The following is a 21737-nucleotide window of genomic DNA, read 5'->3' as shown; positions in this document are numbered from 1 at the left end:
TGAAGAATGCTGCTACCAGCACTAGTCGGCTTTCCAACACTCGCTCACCTCATTTCACGGTTAGGTTAGCTGCACGCGGTAGACAGATGGATAGCAAAGTCATTAATCAAAGGCGATCCGTTTTTTTTCTTTTAGAAGTGAAAAGGCATTTCTTTATTTATTTAGCGTGACAGTTTGGCGGCACGGGAGGCCAATACACTCATGTCTTATAATCTGCTTGTCAAACCCAGTTAACCTTCTGAGTGAGAAATAAATACGAATTCAGCACTCAACCTATCAACACGTGCAACAGCAGTGCTGGCTGTGTTCTCAGAGATTGGAAACTACCTCTTGCGCACTAGACTTAACGCTAAAACTGATTTAATAATGTCCAAAGTGGATAATTATGCCGTCTGATATAAAAATTATGCTCGGTGTCCAAGTCTAGTTCTGGGAATCTGGTGGTGATATTCCACTCTACGTAATCAAACTTGAGTCGTTTTCATGTGGCGCGTAACAGTCATGGGATTCCAGTAAGAGGTTGCAGCTCTGCGCTTACGTTATGTAGACATGCAGGAAACAATCAAAGCGGTTTGTGTGCACATTTGTCATATCTTTAATCACGTACTGTTAACAGTCGCCAATGTAGGGTCAGAGAGGGCAAGGGTTAAACTTCTTATGGGACTTGTAAGACACATTATTCCACCGAGAGGCTTGATAGGGATTTCTAAATGGAAAATCTGCCTTCCTTTCAAGCCCCTCTGGTGGAGACACAGAGACTAGGGCTAGCGTGACTGCTCTCACGGTGACTTGCTCGCTCCAACGGCCACTTTCACGTCGTAAACAGCTTCTCAGCCAAATGGATTGTTCAGTCTGCCCGCTGTTTACACGGGGGGCAATTACGTGACGCTTAATTTCATGAAAACAGGGGCGTCTGAAGATTGGCATCACTGAAATGTGGCCTGATACGTCTGTGCTTGAAGCGCTCGGAGATACGCAGCTGAAATGTTCCAGACAACCGCTTTGTCGGTGGCCTGACTCCCCCAGCCTTCTCGCACCCCAGGCTCTTTCATCCCGTCTTTCTTCAGAGTTTATTTCTACAATCAGTTTCTCTGTTTTTGAAGGAATAGTGAAAATTAATTGATGACAAAAATGTCATTCTGGTTAATTATCATGCCATCCCAGATGTACAGTATATGAAGTTGTTTATTCAGTAGAGTAAAATAATAAGTGTATAGAATAACAAAATGCTATTTCTCAAGCACATTAATCCAAGAAGGGCATACCTCTATGTACTCTAACGTACGTCCGAGGTGAAACTGTAGGTTTGTGAGAGAAAACAAAGACTATTTTGAGCAAAACAAGCAGAGCCGAAAAATATGGTGATGCATTAACTTGAAATCCCAATGGTTCTTGTTACTGGTTGATGTTAAAGTGATAGTTCACCCAAAAATTAAAAATCTGTCATCTTTTACTCACCCTCTTGTCATTTCAAATTCTTTCTTTTGCAAAACACAAAAGAAGATATTTGGAAAAATGTCCTTATCTGGACCCCATTCACTTGCATAGGTTTTGTGTCCATACAATAGTGACATGAATGAGGGCCAGTGGTGTTCGGTCTTAAAGGTTTGAAATAACAGGAGGGTGAATAAATGATGACATATTTGGGTGGACTATCACTTTAGGACAAGCAAGAACCAATGAGTAAATTAAGAGACAATTTTCATTTTTGGGGAATCTGTTTCTGTTAATTGTCTATTTCTTGCTTCTTTTGTTTACAGTATTTGATATGTTAATATTTTGATGGTACCGAACAATAATACATTCGATTATGATAACAATAATACATTCCCTAACTTGTTGTTGTGGTACGCTTGGTTTTACCTGTGCATTTATTTTCCAGACACATCCAAGCTGCAGAATCCAAGCCGAAAACAATCAGTGTCCCGAAGCCTGAAACATCTTTTTCACTCTTCTAATAAATTCGTCAAGACTCTTAAAAGGTAGTATCTGTGCATTACCAAAAGTTAACATATTTGAATTGACATTATGGATGAATATATTCAATGACTCTTGTTCTTAACGTGTTTTTTTCAGGGGAGTTTATATAGCGTCAGTATTTTACCATAAGGACAATCTGCTAGTGACTAATGAGGATCAAATCCCCATCGTGGAGGTGGACGATTCATACAGCAGCTCCCTCATGCAGGACTTTCTGTGGTTTACCAAGGTATGCGAAAACATACAGCCGACCGCGACATTAAGCGGCAGAGAGGTCAGCGCACAGATACCACGCAGGAGTAGCATGCGTTTTGTTAACACTGAACTGAAACATACATTTTCGATGTTTTCGTAACAGATCTCTTTGACAAGTGTCAATATTTTACTTGGTTTCTTCCAAATGCAGCCTGCGGTCAGCTTAACGTCCTAAATATATTCTGTCAAAGTGAACAGTCACCACAGTTTTGACGCTGTGTTGCGTGTTTGTAATTTGCCCATCATTATTACAAGGCTAAAGTGGTGTGATGCAAAACATAGAAAAAATATTAGGAAAATATAGCCCTTTGTCTGATGGCCAAATGTTTCTAAGTGAAGTTCTGATGTTGAAATTGAAGGTAAAATTATACTTGTGGAAGGCGTCTGTCTGTATTTTAAGCATTTGTGTCCGCGTGTTTATTTAATAGTCTCCTAATAAGCAACTAAAAAAGAAAAGTTTGTACTCAGACTTTGATGTTGGCTCGGTTGACTTCTAAAAATACTCAAGGAAGAATGTAGCTTTACTCTAGATAGACATCACTCAACACTGTTGGTTTCATTCACAGACATTAAAATGACGTCGAGGAATGAAGTAAATAGCTTGCTCTAGTTTCTAGTTTGTGTGTGTGTGTTTTGCAGCTGTCCTGTATGTGGGAGGACGTCCGGTGGCTTAGACAGAGCTTGGCAGTCTCCACCTCTTCCTCTTCCACACTGCAGTCCAGACAGAAGATGCTGGCGGCCGCTGGCCAGCTGCAGGTCTGCCAACCCTGTGATTAGCCTTTGCTAACAATTTACCACTATGATGGGAGTTGATCTGGGCACAAATTGAAATTGAGTGGCATAATCCCTTGTGTGGAATTCAGAGCAGCGCGTGTCTGTGTTTGAGCATATTTCATATTGTATAACCATTTTCTAGACTTCACAACTACTTTATTTATTGTTAAAAACAATGACAAGATACGTAACATTTCTTGGCTGTACTCCACATTTAGTTAATCTAGGTTTACCTCTGTAGCCATTTGTCGATATTAATAAATAAAATAAAAGATTTAGTGGGAGGACTGTTCAATTCAATAAATGTTTCAGAGAACCTTCTTTTCATATCTTGACTGCTCCTCTATCCCTTTCCCAACAGAACCTGCTTGGCACCCACAACTTGGGTAGAGTCCACTTTGAGCCCATTAAAGATCGTCATGGCAACGTGCTGCTTGTGACTGTAAGGGAGATGGACAGCCTCTATTCGTTTTTTAATGGGAAGTGGATGCAAGTATCCAAACTGCAGAGTCAGAGAAAGTCTCTTTCCACCCCTGAGGAACCCTATGCCCTGGACATACTCATCATCACCATACAGGTAGCAACCAGCTGCAGATTAACCATATGGGCGATTGGGCGAGTGCCCAGGGGCACCAAATAAATCAGCATTACACAATTTATTTTTATAAATGTACATAAGCATTTGTTTTTTAAGACTTAAAAATGGTTCTGTCCCCCGCCTTCTTCGACACACCTCTGCCAACATTCTCGCCCATGTTACTGCTTTGTTATATAGATTTGAGTGGACAAACATTTGACCAATCACAAGTGAGTGTTGTGAGGCGAGTCGTCTTTCGTGTACACTTTAAGCTTCAAACAGACAGAAGCGGGAACGGTGCAGAGCGCATTATTGTAACGGCGACTAAAAAAGCGGGGATTAACACTGATTAATAAAGGTATATACATGGCATGCCACAGAAATAAGTTGGTATAGTGCCGATAATGTATGCTAATAGTACGTGGTGTAGGCTACTTACAGTATGTGATCGTTTAGGAGTCTTTAAGGAGAATATACACATGATGTGCTTAAAATGTGAATACATACATGCAAACTATACATAGGTAGGTTATATATATATATATATCCCTGTACCCCCACTTTGTGGCACGCACAAGGTCCATGTAGAGGTCTTAATACGCCTCTGAGTAACAACAGCTCAATTATCCCAAAGACCTCGGCAAGATCAGTTTTTCATCATTTTATGGGGGCATTCATTAGCGGTGGCCGCTAAGGCATGTAATGACCATTGCTATATAGATCATAAAAAATATGACACGTTAAATTATCCCATTTTGTTTCTAAGCAACTCTGTCTACGTGAATGATAAAACTGTTGGAACGTGCATTACGTAGACAAGATCACCTGAGCCATACCTAGGTGACAAAATATCACAGAAACTCCTTTAATTTGTCTAGTAAGCACCCATCATTTACACCAAAGGAACTGTTAAGCAACTCCCTAGCAACCACCCAGGTGTCTCTAACAACCACATAGCAACACATTGTTGGCGAGGTTTTGCAAAGGCAAGGGATACTCACGTTTTCATCAACACTAAATTTAAATTGAGTGTTTATTGTTGTTTTGATTATAGGACATTCTGGCCTATCAGAGACGCAGTCAGCATCGGCTGTCGTCTGGTCTTTATCTGGGTTACCTGAAGCTCAGCAGCTCTGTGGATCAGATCAAGGTTTTGGTTCCTCAACGAATGCCAAACATGCTCTGCCACACCAAGATACGAGACAACTGGAATGTGTCAAGGTCAGCTTCAGGTTTTTTACGTATATTAAAATATTAGTTTGTATGCTTTTTTTTCCACTTGTTAAATCTTGTGAGTACTTGGTTCATGGAAGGTTATATTATAATATTTTGAGAAAAAAAATTAATTAAAATAACAGATTTGTTAATAAGCAGAATTTTCAATATACAGTATTATTTGTTTCTATTGTACATTTTCCATTATAATCCAACGTTTAATTAAACCTTCTGTAAGTAAATTAATAAAACCGGAATTGGTCTTTCACAGAAAAATGTAACCGTATTTTAACATAATTAAGAAAGGATTTGTAAACCTAAATTTCATTAAGTAAAAGCACAACATGAAAAAACCTTTAAGTTGACGCAGGTCAACACAGTTGTCAACTAATACGATTAAACTGAATGGCCTAGCTTTGTATCACTTATCATACATTTTTATGTCATACATTTTATTATATATTGTGCCACGATATCTTGTTACACCCAGTGGCACAAAAATGGGGTGTGCAGTATATGTGGTGCAGGGGAGGCGCAATTGTCCCAAAATATTATTTGAATATTATTTTTAATCAAACGTAATCATATAATAAACGTTTTATACAATCGCATAGTAAGTACAATTTTTGTCTAGCATTTTAAACAAGTTCAACAATTATATTTTATTTAATCAAGTCATTATGTCAACTGCTCACTCTGTGACGGTCACATGACCAAATTGATCGAGCAAAGAAACGTCAAGATGCGCAAAACAGAACAAGAAAATGAAAATCAAGTTAATTGACAAGAAAAATAAATATTGGTATTTCATCTCTGTAAATATTTGTTATTTTATGTTGGCTGACAGGAAGTTCATATCATTATATATGATATATTAACGTTAATATCAGTTCACCTCTCCATATCTGAATGATCTGTGAATGGGCTTTATAATTACATTCGGGAGAGTCTGAGAAGGTTGTTTGACATTGACAGGATGACAGAGACAAGAGCACAAAATAACGTTTGTTAATAAACAAAATAATAAATTCTTCGTTCAATGTAAGTGAGTTTGTCTTTGTTTTACTTAAATTATGTTGTGTTTCCAAAGAAGGGGAAAATAATTGTATTTATTTGTTTACGACATCCATCTTTTTTAGTATTTCGGTAAAAGTTTTCTTATATAGTTTCAGGAAAAGTATGTTTAACATAGGCTACTATTTTATTGATGTGTTTTCATTAAATATTAAGGAACCACAAACTCCTTCAAAGCATTCGTTTTAAAATAAGTAAGAAAAAACAAAGACCTTTTGTTGATTTGTGTTGTACATATCATGTCATACGTCAAAACTGATCCAGCATACCCCTCAGAAAATGTATAGTTGCGCGGCACCCTGGTTACACCCCCTAAAAAGTACCAAGTTAAAATAAGATCTTCACTTTTCATTAAAGTCATTCACAATGGACATCCAGTTTAAAACCTATAGCACAAAAAAAGTGAATATTTCTGATTGGTGAAATTATTAAATGCAGCCGAAGCAATTTTGCCTGAGAAGATTGAAATATGCCTGAACTCAATGACGGGCTCCCCCTCACCACAGGCTTACATAGTTTCTTGACACCACCATTTTTTAACAGTCAAAACAAAACTGCTATTTGTTTTTGTTCGGTAAAGGAGCTATTTATTTATTTTCATCTCGGGTCACGATGTTGACCTTGGTAGCTAGGTAGAGACAGGGAGTGTATTATCCTGCTACTCTGTGTGGTAGTAAAACTAAATTTACTATGGGGCTGGACTGTGGGAGTCAGTGGGAGGCTCACACAGGATGATGCCCACTCACGGCTCGAGGAAAACCTCTGGAGCAAAGAAATTCTCTCTTTTCCCCCCATTAACCAGCCCTCCAGACAGAAGCCTTGAGGCCGTCCTTGAGACTAAGACCATTAAGCTCCTGTTTGCTCCATCATGAACTGTGAGTTCTGTGAGCTGATGCCTTATACCTTCACACAGTCAGAGACATTTAAAGAAAGCTTAGTGAAAGAAAGTAGAGTGTTAGACACTGATAGTCTCAGTCACCATTTAGTTTCACTGCATCTTTTTCCTTACATTGAAAGTGAATGGCGACCGAAGCCCTTATATTCTGCCTAACACCTCTTTTTGAGTACTGCAAAAGAAATTCATTCGAATTCTAAATAAAGTGAGACTGTATAAAAACTGGGCGATGAATTGATTTTTATATTGGGGTTCGCTGACCTAATGGCTGTGCCATTCCGCAAGCCTTTGGAACCAATTGGAACGCCAGTCAAGTCGAGTGCACCTCTGGAAACAGTGATATAGAAGTGTGTGTGTGTGTGTGTGTGTGTGTGTATTCGACTGAATACTGTCTCTTCTCTCTCAGGGATGAGTGGGAATGGCTGCAGTCTCTGTCTGGCCCTGTGGAGCAGGAAGGCACAGAGCAGACTACAGACTGCCTCCTTTACTCTGAGTTCCAGATGGCTATGAAGAGTCTGCTGCACCAGATCAATCTACCTCTCCACCAGGTACTGCTGGCTACAGGACACTATACACTTCACTACAGAACAATGGAACGAGAACAAACAGAGCCAGTGTATACACATCAAGAGATGTGCAATCCATCAAAAGAGCTCAGTGTTTCCCAACGATATTATACAACGTTGTCTCTGAGAGAAACTTTAGAAGGATTGCTGTTTGAACAGAAAAATGGGAATATAAACAGTTGAGAAGTCTTAAGCTGTCTACAGTACACTGCATTTGCCAATACGCTTACAAAAATGTGGTATAGTTTCAACCATAGATACAGCAGTATTTACGGTTTCTCATTTGCTTTGGTACATTTCTCGAACAATCCTTTAAATTTGCAAAACAGTAAGTGCATTTCTCAAAAAAGTTGTATAGATAGCAAAACATCATGGATTACCTGCAAAAGCCAGTCTCTTGCTCAAAATCCTTAGTTCATCTCTTAAAAATAAATGTGTCAATGAACATGTCAATGCCATCAGAATGACAAGTCCTTGTGTCAAATTGCTTAGTCATGTTGTCAATATATGAGTGTACATTGGAGGGATTCTGATGTAAACTATGGCTGAAGTTGAGAGGAACTCCATCAGCATCCTGTTGTGAGCCAAACCATTGGCTGATGATGTTTGAACAAACTATCACCTACTTTGGCAGGTCATCTCCAATCTGACCCCTCTCTTGTTCAGGGATGAGATCCCTGTAGAGAGTGTCTTAAAAGGTGATATTGTGTCTGTATTGTATGGCCCAATAGCGGAAATATGCGTTAGCACACCATTCTCAGAGATAGCAGCACCTATGGTTATGTTCCCGCCCCGTTGGACTGGCACATCAACTAGATCTGGAGCCGATCATATTTCGACCATGCCTTCTGCGTTCCATTAGGTTGAAGCCAGCCTTATCCATGTAGATGAAGCTGTTCGGTGGTTCACTTGCTTCCAGTTCCATTATACGCTATATCCAGAAGACACTAAATGAGTTTTTTTAATTTCTTTCGAATGGAACAGTGTACAGCTGCTTCATATTCATTTGGCGTCTTTTCAGCACCCTGTCAATGGTTGAGATGCTGACTGTTTGGATGTTTTCAAAGATGTTGTTGTCCTCTGTAATGGCACTCTTTATCTCCCTTAGTCTTATGGCATTGTTTTCAACAACCATGGTGCAAAATGCAACCTCCTGTTCAGGTGTGAAAAGTGGCCCTCTGCCACCCCTGTGAAGTTGTCTTGCAGTCCTATGTGGAAAAAATATAGTAATGCAAAACACAAAATTAAGTATGATAAAAGTCACAGTTTACTTAAAGTATACTAACTGTATATTGTAACATGCAAGTGGAATACTGTAATATTGTATGAAGCATTACAGAAAGTATACAGTATTACAGTACAGTGCCTATTGTTACATTACATACCGGTTCTGTCGACGAAAAGTCTGAATGATTGAGGACACAGTTGTTCTCCCAACATTTGGCTGCACCCTTCGACCAGCATCGGCCATTGTGATGATTGAAAACGTGGTCTACAAGTGTGGCTCTTAACTCATCAGGAACGCAGATATGTCCTCGGCCTCCTCTGCCTCTTCTTCCTCTGTTTTGCCTCCCAACTCATCCGCCACGCAGCCTCACTCTCACGCGGTTGACCCGGTCCAATTCCTTGTCCTTCCATTGTCAGACATTGTAACAGTGTGTTGTGCTCCGGCTATATAAATATACAGTACTTACCATGTGATGGTTCATGAGATGCACCTTCGTTAGAGAAAGTCAATATTCGCCTGGAAGCAATTTACCAATTTAGGACAGATTTAGGAAAAAAGTCTAATGGAAATGTATAGAAATATGCTTCACATATTATGACAACTTGTTCAACCATTTTGCATGTAAAGACTTATGCGATGAACTAATGCCTTAATGTTGTGGGGGGTGAGACTATTCAACAGAGACCCATTATAATACATTTTGATCAACATGAAATAACGTTCGATAATGTAGGAAACTCCAGAGAATAGTACATAATCATTTGCATGGATGTACAGAAGCATTCGCAACTTGTTCAAAGAAATGAGAAACTGCTTTTTTGATGTGCACAAGTGACACAATGATGTGAGGATTGAACAGGTAGTTTTGAGAATTTCAATTCTGATCTGACAAATGTACCAAAGCGACTGAGAAAAACTGTAATATAGTAAATCTGGTAGTCATGCACAGTTTGAGGTCTTTTAGTTACATATATACTAAAGGCTTTTCCACACCGGGACGATAATCGCTTGCGTTTATCGTCAACGTTTGACGCCTCGTGACTAAACAAAGGGCGCCAATGTGAGTGTGCACACCGACACATAAAAGCGTAATTAAAAAAAAACTTGCCTTGGGCTTATTTTTTTAGTTTGACGTGCCAGGTTAAAAACTGGCCAACCAATGAGATTGGCACTTTTGTTCAAATTAGTGGCGCTCAAACTCAAAACAGTCTTGCCAAGCGCACATTGACGAAGAGGAATTTTTTTTCTGTGTGACAAACGAGTGTCAGAAGCCTAAAGTTGCGCAGCGCCACCTTGTGTTTCGGGGAATTTCTGGTTTTCAATAAGCACCATCTATGTCAGGGAGTGAATTTGCACGTTCATTTGGTGCGTGCGATTATCGTCCCGGTGTGCAAGTCTTAAAGGCAAAGGTTCTTTAAACCTTGGAGAACTCAGGAAACTACAGCATTAAGAAATAGATGAGAGTCACAAAAAGATGATTGTTTTATCAACCACAGAGATTGTAGATATGTAACAGATGTAGATAGAGAGAGAGATGGATGAATGTATAGTGGATATGGATGGATGGATGGATGGGTTGGTTGGTTGGTTGGTTGGTTGGAGGGATAAATAGATAGAGAGAGAGAGAGAGAGAGAGAGAGAGAGAGAGAGAGAGAGCGAGTGAGAGGATGGATGGAAGAATGGATGGTTGGTTGGTTGGTTGGAGGGATAAATAGATAGACAGAGAGAGAGAGATTCAGAGAGAGAGCTTATATGAATATGCTGTAGTGCTTTGCGGAGGTGAGAATACATTTATTTCACACAAAAACTGGTTATCATGGTAAATATTTGTCAGAGTAATTTTATTTCAGCGTTGTTTTTGTGTGCATTACGGGTTTTGGGATTTCTGCTCACTACTTAATGATGGCATTACATTGTTACCCTCTGACCCCCACATGGATTAAAGTCTGCTTGTGTGTGTGTGTGTGTGTCCTCCACAGGCTAAGCACTTCCGTCTCTACACACACGAGGTGCTGGAGCTGGGTCACAATGTGTCCTTTCTTCTGCTGCTGCCTGCCTCAGACGACGTCTGCTCTGCCCCGGGACAGACCAACCCCTACACGCCACACTCGGGGTTCCTCAACCTCCCTCTTCAAATGTTTGAGCTCGGTACACTGGCTTCTGTTTCAAGCCCTACAATATTAGCTCAGTTGGCCTTATAAAAATCCACAGATTCCTTCCCCCTCCCTCTCCCGCCACTGCCCCCAGTCACACTCCCTCAGGACCTCTAGTAAATCAGGCAGACACACATACATACAGACATCAGCGGGGTGGCGGTGCGCACTGCGGCTAGCCAAACAGCCCCCACCACCCGCCGTTCTGCCCAGTCTGCGTAAAATAAGGAAAGGTTAAACAAGTAATCAATATTGCAATCCAATAAAATTTGCTTTAAAGAATGACCGATCGCTTTCTTTGAAAAAACAGGGTTTTGTTTTCGTGCTGCTCTGTAGCTTATTCAGCTGCTGTTTCAAGCTACTTTTAAACGTTATACCGTGAGGTAGTTTCTGCCCAAACACCATACACTTGTAAACCACCCACAGATTTCCATTATAGGCATGTCTTTTAAAAAGATTTGTCAGGGTTTTCGGGACATTAATGATAACCTTCCTAGGGTCTCAATTTCGCACGGCACGCCACCCAGTCAAGTTAATTTGAGAAGTCCAATAACATCACACCAGCATTGCCCTTATGAGACGGTGTCAATTACTAACTATAGCATTCATCTTTTCGTTCTATCTCCCTACAGTTCACTTTTGTTCATATAAGGAAAAATTCATCAGCCTTTACTGTCGTCTGTCGTCTGTGCTGGACCTGGATGCTCTGATTACCCAGCAGGCCTTTAGAGAAGCCATCACAGACTCAGAGGTGTCCACAGCCAAACAGAGGCACCAGCACATATTGGACTACATTCAGGTATGAGGTTTTGAGTTTGATTCATATGTTTTGTCTAGAAAGGACACCACCAACGTGCTTCATAACAAACTTATTCCTTCCTTAATATGGAAAATATTTTATTGCATTACATGAATTTTGTAGTATTTTTAGTTTTGGCCCTTTGTGAAGGATGCTTTATCCCCTTTTACCCAAAATGCTCTTATTTTACCTATTAATCAGGTCTTCTATCAAAATAAATGCGATAATTTCACAGAATCACAACCTTAGCAAACCTTAGTCATCGCGCACAATGACCTCATGGATTAGGACAATTTGGCAGTACATAGCGACAAACAATGTTTAGGAAAGCGCTTTGGCGATGTTAGTTGCTAACATTGACTGTTTTGAGATTAAAAAGATTAAAAGGGCCTTTTCCCGGGGGTTTTGAAATAAAGCCTTACCGCTTCATTCCCCTTTATTAGCAGCGCTCACGTCATCTCGGTTATTTCAGCGATACGTCAGCGTGTTTCGATCTCTAGAATGGCACGTGTAATCCAAACCGCTTGGGAGTGTTGGAAACATCAAACTACAAAAACAATTTAAACTAATAATCCAATTAGGATAGTTTATTGATGTCATAAAGCATAACTACTAGACTTATAAACTGTAAAACAAGTTGTTTTTCTTGTGTTGAAATTTCAATAACAGCTTAGCAGACTCTCACAATTTGACTTGAAAGAGAGGCGTGTGTTAAGTGCGCCGGTCTGGACTATTAATTGAGATTGACCACAAAACCAAGTGTTTGTGTGATGTCAGGTCCAAGAGGCCCTGGAAAAAAGAGGCGCGCTGACCACAGATTACACAGCACCCTGAGAGCGGCCAGGGGAAAAAATAATACCGATCGATGAGTGTGACTGCGCCACTGTGCACGGCTGAGCAATGTGGCATCAATTAGCTCGAAAACCATAATGTTCCAGGAGGCGGCGAACGAGAAAGCGTCTGTCACACTGGCACGTCGCTGGAAAGGACTTGGGGTTCTGCTCTCGTGTGAGGTCCTGTCAGAGAGCTAACTGACGGACCGCAAAACATGCTTTTCGAACCCGTGCGGCGGGGGTCATTATGCGACACCTGTATCCTTTGATTTATTTATTTTAGGTTAAATACAACAATCCTTCGAAATAGTGAACTCAGCTACTGTTGGATCTTGTATTACTCACATAATCTGAACCATTGTTTACCATTCTTGGCACATCATGATCGATTAAAAGCACAATTTATTTTTCAACTCTGTCTTGACTCTTATATGCATAGAAATTAGTTTTTGGTGATGTTTGCTCTGAAAGTGACTGCAAGTGTAAATATTCTCTGAATTCCAATGCTGAAGATGCTGGTTTTGTGCAAAACGTCTCGATTGTTCAGCGAATTCGCCCCTGGGGCTGATATAAGCCACGCTCTCTATTTCTGCTTATTTTCCCCTAATTTGTTGCAATATACCCCAGCCAGCAACATCAGCCAAACACTTATTAGATGGTCTATTTCGCAACCTAAAGAGACTCGTATTATTGCCCCTGTCATACTGGAGTCCCCTCTTTGTCGTTCGAAGCCCAGCATATTTTCCAAAGGAGTCATCCTGCAGTGTCAGAACTCATTCCCATAGGCCGGATCTCACATGGCATTTGCTTGAAAGAGCTCGGATTGCACTTTTTTTTGTCTACCCCACTTCATTTTTGTTCTGCCTTTTTCCTTCCAATTTGAAATGGGCTCCTTGTAAATACAATTGCTATAGTAGGTCTCAGGGATGGAAAATATGAAAGCAGTAGTTGTGAAGATTCACTGCATGGAACTTAACTGTTCTGATTGAAAACACATTATAGTTTTATTCTGCATGCTAAATGGAAGCAACATGTACGAATCGGCTCTGATGTGACGGGCTGACGGAGAGAGATGACATGAAATAAATTACAATATTAGTCGCGGTCGCGTCCCTTCGGATTTCGCGGCACATTTCTCTGGCATCCTTTGAAGCTTTGTGTCATGTGTTTTAATGGTTTTGAAAAGCTTTGCGTCTGAAACGGATGGATTGTCTGTGTGAGAAAAAGGCTGTGATTCCTATATATTCCGTATCAACAATGAAAATTCATGCATTGCATTCAAAACAACTTATTTGCAGCATTGCTGATGGAATAACTCTTTCTATCACCATTTTGTTTGTTTGTGTATTCAAAGCAATTGGACGAGATGTGGCGCGACGTCCGGTGGATCACAAATGCCCTGCAGTACGCCCGCTATAAACAGTCTCTCGGTTGGGTGCCTATCACCTGGCTGGTGGATGTCAGCGTGGAGCCACTTGTCCAGAAGAACGACTCCACATCCTCTAACACAGACTACGTGCCCACCCCCTCCCCGTCACCAGAAATGATGAGAAGAAAGGGCACAATTGGTAAATGCAAAGGTTTTTCAATAGCTATGATTTATCTAGGGATAAAATTGTGTGCTGGTTACTGCACATGTGCGTCTCAGTGGTTTCTTTTTTATATTTTTGTCCATGTTTAGAGCTTGTTGTTTTCGAATCATAAAGAAAAACACAAAAAAACAAATCAATACATTTTGGTAATTAAAATACAGCATTAGATCAAACTATTTGCTAATATAGCAATAAGCACTGTATTACAGTAATAGTTAAAGGGACAGTTCACCCAAAATTTAACAGTCTTCTATAATTTACTCAACCCCATGTCATTCCAGACCTGTATGAATTGCTTTCTTCGATAGAACACAAAAGAAGATAATTTGAACAATGTTGTTGGCTACCATTGACTCCCATTGTATGGACACAAAACCACTTAGACGTTTCTAAAAAAAAATTGTTCTGTTCCATAGAAAGGGCTGCATGTCCAAGATTGTCCTTTTGTGTGATAAAGAAAAATACAGGTTTAAACAATATAAGTTTCTAACAACATAAGTGATATGAGATCAAAGGTGTCCTTATTTAGCCTTTTTTTAGTTTTCAGCATGGCTCCTCCGTGGCAAAATTATCTACTTACAATGTTTAAATTATAACAAAATGATGAGCTTATTTTTTTAAGCCATGTCTGTTGTAGAATCCCAGCCAGGCTCTGATGAGGAGGGCTGCTCGGATGTCTTTCTCCCCACGGACAGCGACTATGACTCCAGTGACGCCTTGAGCCCCCGTGATCTGGACCTGGTGTATTCCTCAGCCCAGGATCTCTCTCATCAATCTGCACATGTTCTCAGCGGCAGTGCTCCAGATGTGCTTCAGATGCATGATCTCAAATACAGCGCGTGCTCCGAGTCCATCCTGGAGACCGATTCCTGCGCCAAGGACATGGAGGACCTGTCGCTGTCCTCGTATTCCGTAAAGTCCGGGGACAAACCGTCTCGCTGCAAATTCCTGGCCGACCCCCCGACGAAACGCAAGCTGCTCTCCAAGAGCCATCCTCAGAGGAGTTACTTCAGTGGGCCGCATCGCTGGCTACGCGTGCAAAGCGAGAGCCGCACTCCATCGCTCTCTGAAGGCATCTACACCAGACAGAGCGATATGGAGCTACCGCTGGAGTCACCCCTGCCGCACACTCCCACTACCTCCTACAGTCTGGACGAGTACAGGGCGACGTACAGGGAGAGCAAACCCAACGTCCGAAGGATCTTTGTGGAGTCGTGCAGTGAGACTTCGCCTAGCAGAGACTGGGAGGAGAAGGTGACGAGAGGGGCTACCGCAGGGGAGCCGGGAGAGGGACACGGCACCGCCGCGGAAGCTCAGGACTTTGACTCGGACGAGCTTACGAACGAACAAGTGTCAGAGATCCTAAGCAGCGCTCTTTAGAAGGGTTTGATGTGCGTTCATCTCACCACCTGTATTGCCTCCAAAACTACCCCTCGCCTCCAGCACTATACAACACAATACAACTCACAGTTGTAGTGAGCGAACACTTAGCCTAATCAATTCTTGCGTCCTCATTGTAGAGCGTTGAGGAGGATGTGAAGTTGCAGGTCAACTTTGTGGAACTCATAAACCATGGCTCTGACTGTTAAAATGTTTATTATCAATGCAACCTGAATTAAAGCACTGCTTTTCCTCAGAACTTGAAATTTCCTCAGACGGTAGAGTGCATTAGTGACCGCCCGCTTGGTTTTGGAAGTCTAGTTTCTTCGTTCATTTTCACCATAGTGATTTCTAAAAAAGAAGCTTTGAACCAGATCTGTCAGCCCAGAGATGCATAACTATTCCGAATTGAATTTGAAGCCAAAAAGCAGAATGATTCTATTCATGGTTTAATTTTAACCGAACATTTGCTTAAAGGGGTCATAAGACACGGCTAAAATGAATATTGTCGCTTGTTAGTTATAGATGTAATGCAATTGGTATACACGCTTTTTGGGTCAAAAACATTGTATTTTCCACTTACCGTGCATGTTTGTATCTCCTCTTTGCCTTGCCTCTCTGAAACGTGCAGATTTTTTACAAAGCTCATCGATCTGAAATGAGAGGAATGCTATGATTGGCTAGTTAACCAGTGTGTAGTGATTGGTCGAATACTGCAAGCGTGTGACAAAAGTACTGTAACGCCTTTTATCATATTTGGAACATCAGGTTCCAAAGCAATTGTACTGACAGGACCACCGACGTAGATTTGTGGGTGTGTCGGTTGCTTTTAGATTGAATGCATCTTTTGTTCCGAAACTTAAATTTTATTGGTTAAAAAACTAAAATCTGTTATTGAAAAAGGACATAGACAATGGAAATGTCAGAACTTGCTATTTTATATTTCAAACATAAAGAATGGTGACGATAGAGAATCAAAAGTTATCGATTGCGGTATTGCATTGCTAAATATTGTCACATAAATTTAATTTTGCTATGCAGAAAATAAATGGGATTTTACTTCCAGAACAATGCGGTTGCACTCTTTTCTGGTGTTTTTAGGTGAATGGTGGAGTGAGGTAACTTGGCAGTTGAATTTCAGTTTGTAGTTGTATGACAGGTGTTTGATTTAGTTTTACTCACTTTAAATGGTTTACTGTATTATTGAAGTATAAACGCAATCCCGTCACATTGCATGTTTGTATTGGAGTGTTTATCAGTGTTCAGAATCGACAGGTGTGTGAAAGACTGCATTATGTTTCACACATGAGAGCCCTTCAAACGTTAGTTTCAGGGAAAGAGGGTGTGACAATTGTTTCCAAACTATACAGCAATCAGAAATCGTTTTATAGAGCTGTGCATTGTTTACCTTTTGATTGCTGTTTGTGCCGTGCGATTGTCCACAGTTGAAGATTAATTGTAATGATTTTTTTTTCTGTTCTTATTTATAATGGGTAACCCACTTATATAATGGAAATGAAAAACACTTGTTTTACAGGTTGGTGTGAAGACTGAACATTTCATTTGAATGTGCATCCCACACCTTTTACTAGAATGAGGTAGTTTAATTGCTGGATTGTTTGAATTGGACCACGTTTGACCTTTTGAAAATAAAGAAGCAGCCTTATTTGCTTTTTTTTGCACATTTGTGCCACTGTAAAAAACATAGGAATGGCATTTGGATGATTTGGGAGTAGATTATTCATTTTACAAAGTTAATAGTCACAATTCTTGTCATTAAGGTAATACATATTTTGTCACACAATTAATTAAAAACAGTCATTTTGCAATTATTTCTTCTCCCGAAAACAAATCAGTGTGAATGTATTTATTCACAGTAATCCATATGTACACAGATATTAGGCTAGGCAAAACCTTATCCTTTCAAATGAAAAGGGCAGCTACGCAAGCAACATTGTGAAGTGTCTGTTGCTGTTTCAACAATTTGTTGATGTTTGTAGTCTTTTCTTTTCTTTGTAAACCAATATTTGCACAAAATGTTCGTAGATTTCTAAAAATATGCCGCACCTGCACGTTTTCCACTGAAGGACTATATACATGTTTTCTTCCTGGTTAAATGTACAGTGACGTCAGCTGGTGCTCAAAATCCTGTGGGTAAAATGCACTGCTTTGCGTTTGGGCCCAGTTCTTTATGCATTTATCACAACCCCCTGTGATGAAGCATAATACGACACTTTATGTATGCCAGATAAGCGATTAAACCTTTTGCAACTGGCATTATTGTTAAATTATGATTATATTTGTCTTGATACCTTTATACTGTGCACATTGCAAGCCAAAACAATCGAGAAGCATCATATCTGTATATTTTTGCATTATGCATTTATTGATCGAAATAATATATTTCAGTATTGTATTTTGGACGGTTGGCCCCATGTCATATACGTTTTGTTGTTTTGTAACTTGTTTGCTTTTTGTGATGCAATTTGAAAATGACGCTGTGGCAGGTGTGTTTTGAGTCATAAAAGAATAAAAACTCTGTAAATATGATATGCTTTTGTGCTTTTAATGGTCGTTTCAATGTATTGCCCATTTGCGTTATCTCAATTAGATGTTTTTGAAATTTTCATTTCTGAAGTGCCATTTTTATCATTTTAGTTGATATAGTAAAGTGACACAAAACGTGGTGTTAAACAAGAAGTGTGATGCACGAAAAACAAATGCTTTTCTCTGCATGTTCGTAAAACTCGAACCGAGCGCGTGATAGCAACAGTGAACCCGTAACTTTCAAATCGAGCGTTCAAATTGCCCACTTGTTAGAGCATCAAAGGTCTTCACAGGGAACTAAACAAAAACAAATGACATTTTTATCTAGCTGGCTCATGAAAGAATCGGGAATATTTGGACCTCGGGCTGGGAGGGCTTTTGATCCATCATTAAGATTAAGTGAACTTCAGAGTGAGAGGTGCATTAATGGTCACGGATGCGCGACTGCTCTTGCGCAGATATTTCTACAAAAATCAAAGGCCACGTGAGTCTCACCATGAGAACAGTGTGTATACGTTGGAAATAACCCCGAACCTTGGCCGGGGATGCTGTCAACGATATGATCTGTTGATTAAATTCGGAATGACGCAATGTTCCCGATTCTCAGCGAAAATTGACAAAAGCCAGTATGAATATGGCCTTTAATCCAACGCGATGTGTCCCAACCTCCTATTACCAGACACTTCCATGGTAACCACTGTAACACAGTAAAACACAGTCATTGGTACAAATTGCATGCTGGAATGCGTCATTTACGGAGGAATACAGAAATACATCAACTCGGCCACACAGGTCAAGGCCCTCAGTGTGAGTGACACTTAGACAATGGCCACCGTTCATCACAAATGCATTAATCAGTTTCATGTTCGTAGGACCTTGAAATACACAGCATACCTCTTTATTTGGCTCTCAGAAATGTCTTTGTTTGGTCCTGCGTTCTGTAATTCTATCCTGCGGATGGGCCACTTTTAAGGACCAGCGATTCCTTCGTCACTACAGACGAAGCTTATCTCAAAAACATCATTTCAGACCACTTCCTTTCTTTTAAATAAGACCTCGCATTCTACTGGCGCCGGACGTTCACGAGAGCAATCCAGAAAATTGCTCTAAGGTCCATTTAAACGTTAAAGAGGAGCACAGGAATATCATAGGAGATGTGGAACTTGAAACTTTTTCTTTTTTCTTCTGGGGTGTCTGAGTGCACCTTGGACATCAAAACATGCAAGTTAGACGTTGGCACAGCCTGGTTCAACTGCACAGTGGCGCATTTTCTGTTTGTTTCAGTAATATTTCTAATAAAAAAGACAAAAAATGTTTAAACGTTATTTTAAATGCACATATGCATCTAAATGTTCAAGCGAAACATTTATATCATCATAGCCTACTTTTGTTAGGTAACTGTTTAAAATACGAGGGTCATTTTTCATAAATGTCAGTTTGGGGAAGGTTTTCACACGTATTATTGTGATTTTATACAATTTATTCATCAAATGAATGGTTTTATATATTTATGTTTTTTATGATTGGTTTTGTGTTTCCTGGTTGTTTTGCATTTTATGAAAAGCAATGCAATAGTCTATATCTGTTCCAAGTGTGACAATATATCCACATTTCTCCCCATAATTCAATATAATTCGTTTCTTAACATCAGCAGGAACATTTAACAGATTTTAACTGCAGTAGTGATTCAATTGTCACTTTCTGAAACGGGACGTTTCGTGGTCTTTCTGGATTGAATTGAAATAACCCACCGTTACAGAGAATCGTTTCTAACTGCCATGCAAGTGTGCGCGCACCGGCAGAGGGCGATCAACGACGATAGACAGCACTCTCCCCCTTATAGCCCACCCACCCCCACACCCCTCACAGCTCATCCCACCCCCTCCCTTAATAGAAGGAGGTGTCGTGGAGCTCTGGCAAAAGACCCACAATTGAGAATGGGCCTTTGGGTTCTGCCGCGACCCTTGAGGATAAATCAGAAGAGCCAGGTGATTCACAGTTCGGCGCCCATCACCAGTCACCATGCAGATCCTAAGACGTCAGGACTCCCGATTCAGATGCGAGGAACCGAGTGTGTACACAGGCCCGAGAGCGCAAGGCGGAGAGCGGGTCCGGCTGCACGTCTGATGCTGTCATGAGCCCTTTTGCAGATGGAAAGCCGTGCGTAAAAGCAGAACCAGGAGTCCAAAAGACGCGCGTCATGACCATAAAGTAGCTCGACACACCGTTTTCGGATTTCTGTCTGCATTTTTCTGATTATGCATTTGTGCAACGGTTTGAATTGAACAAACATTTTTTTAGGGAGATCATTCGTGGAGAGATCACCGCACTCTCTGCGCGCACCGGAGTTTGCGCGCACGCGTCTCGCCAAAAACTCAATCGAACAGTCAAGCGCAAGGATTAATTTTAAATCTGAGATCCACAACTGAAAGATGGATAACGTGCCATATTTTCTGTCAGTCTATGTACTCATTTTCTCCCTCGGATTTAGGATAGAAGAAGGGATGTGCCAACATTTCTACCTCCTCCGTCCCATTCCCAGTGACAGTCTCCCCATAGTGGAGCTCAAGGAGGACCCGGACCCCATATTGGACCCTAAAGAGAAAGATCTGAACGAAACCGAACTCAGAATCATCATGGGCAGTCACTTCGACCAGAACTTTATGTCTATAACTCCACCCGAGGACAAATACGCAGGACTCGACGATATGAACGAATCGGAACTGACGAGGCTGCGTCCCACCGGCACCATGCCCAAAGACATCAAAGCCATGGAGTTCGAGATCCAGCATGGTAAAAAACACAAGCCCGGTAAGAAACTCAAAAGAAGGCTTCAGCTTTGGCTGTGGAACTATTCCTTCTGTCCGGTGGTGCATACATGGCAGGACTTGGGGAGCAGATTCTGGCCCCGCTATGTTAAGGTGGGCAGCTGCTACAGTAAAAGGTCTTGTTCGTTTCCAGAAGGGATGGTTTGCAAACCTGCCAAATCTACCCATTTTACAGTTTTGAGATGGAGGTGCCAGCAGAGAAAGGGTGGACTCAAATGCGCTTGGATAGCAATTCAGTACCCCATTATTTCAGAGTGCAAATGCTCCTGCCCGAACTGAAATAAGCTACAGGCTCATTTTCACATGCACTGTCTAATGTGGGAATGTATTTATGTATATGTTGTGCCATTTTAGATTACACTTTACATTGGTGTTCATGTTACTGTTTCAATTACATAAGTTAAGTATGGACTTATGTAATTAATTTGTGGAGCTGCTTGTCATCATATATGGTTATTTGTTTTTACTATAGTAATAATTACAGGAACATGCCTGACATGGACACAGTAATGTAAAGTGGTACTCGATTCATTTGTAAAGAAAAAAAGGTCAGTATTTGCCTACGATAATTACTACTGTGTACTGTTATTGCTAAGCATCATGTTCTTCTAATGTAACTTTATACATATTTATGTCAAAGAACATTTCGCATTGCGGAAAATCAGAGTGCTATTGAAGGAATTCCAAGCTTTTTCCATTATTCGGAAAAAAAACTTTATCTTTATACACCTCAGACTGGAGAATATAGATTACAGTCTCGGTGTGCTGTAAATATAAGGGGAATGGAAAATAACTGCTCATGTAAATTAAATAAAGAAACGTCTATTTATTCTTTATGTTCAACATGTAGTCCAAATGCATTTAAAATAAAACCACTGAAAATGCCATGAACTGTTTTTGCTTCTTTCACACAGTTAATCAACATACACTTGTATTTCTGATACCTCACACCAACTGCATACGCTATAAAATTCCCCGGTGGCTATTTATAAAGTCCTGATGTGATATTAATTTAGGTGATATTATTTTAATTTGACTTAT

At 40.4% G+C, this 21737-nt stretch overlaps 2 protein-coding genes across 2 annotated transcripts in view; both read left to right on the top strand.

Moving 5' to 3' along the window:
- Nucleotides 1-17871, top strand: part of ankfn1a (ankyrin repeat and fibronectin type III domain containing 1a) — a 31976-nt gene extending 14105 nt beyond the window's left edge. Inside the window, exons 8-17 of the mRNA XM_079477153.1 lie at nt 1883-1982; nt 2077-2209; nt 2875-2991; nt 3371-3586; nt 4641-4807; nt 7177-7318; nt 10544-10712; nt 11350-11516; nt 13704-13917; nt 14579-17871. Of these exons, the coding sequence (XP_079333279.1) occupies nt 1883-1982; nt 2077-2209; nt 2875-2991; nt 3371-3586; nt 4641-4807; nt 7177-7318; nt 10544-10712; nt 11350-11516; nt 13704-13917; nt 14579-15321 (2168 nt within the window). The 3' untranslated portion in view covers nt 15322-17871. The remainder of the gene's footprint in view (nt 1-1882; nt 1983-2076; nt 2210-2874; nt 2992-3370; nt 3587-4640; nt 4808-7176; nt 7319-10543; nt 10713-11349; nt 11517-13703; nt 13918-14578) is intronic.
- Nucleotides 17872-19872: 2001 nt separating this feature from the next.
- nog3 (noggin 3) lies at nt 19873-21481 on the top strand. The gene has a single exon (XM_079476989.1). The coding sequence runs from the start codon at nt 20301-20303 to the stop codon at nt 20973-20975; it is 675 nt and encodes a 224-aa protein (XP_079333115.1). The 5' UTR covers nt 19873-20300; the 3' UTR covers nt 20976-21481.
- The last annotated feature ends 256 nt before the right edge of the window (nt 21482-21737 follow it).

This window comes from Barbatula barbatula (genome assembly GCF_947034865.1).
Source record: "Barbatula barbatula genome assembly, chromosome: 16".
Taxonomy (NCBI): Eukaryota; Metazoa; Chordata; class Actinopteri; order Cypriniformes; family Nemacheilidae; genus Barbatula; species Barbatula barbatula.
The sequence above is the reverse complement of the archived record's forward strand: the minus strand, read 5'-3'. Positions and strand labels throughout refer to the sequence as shown.

Excerpts from the sequence above, each read along its gene's own strand:
- nog3 (XM_079476989.1), top strand. The coding sequence starts at position 20,301 with ATGGATAACGTGCCATATTTTCTGTCAGTCTATGTACTCATTTTCTCC.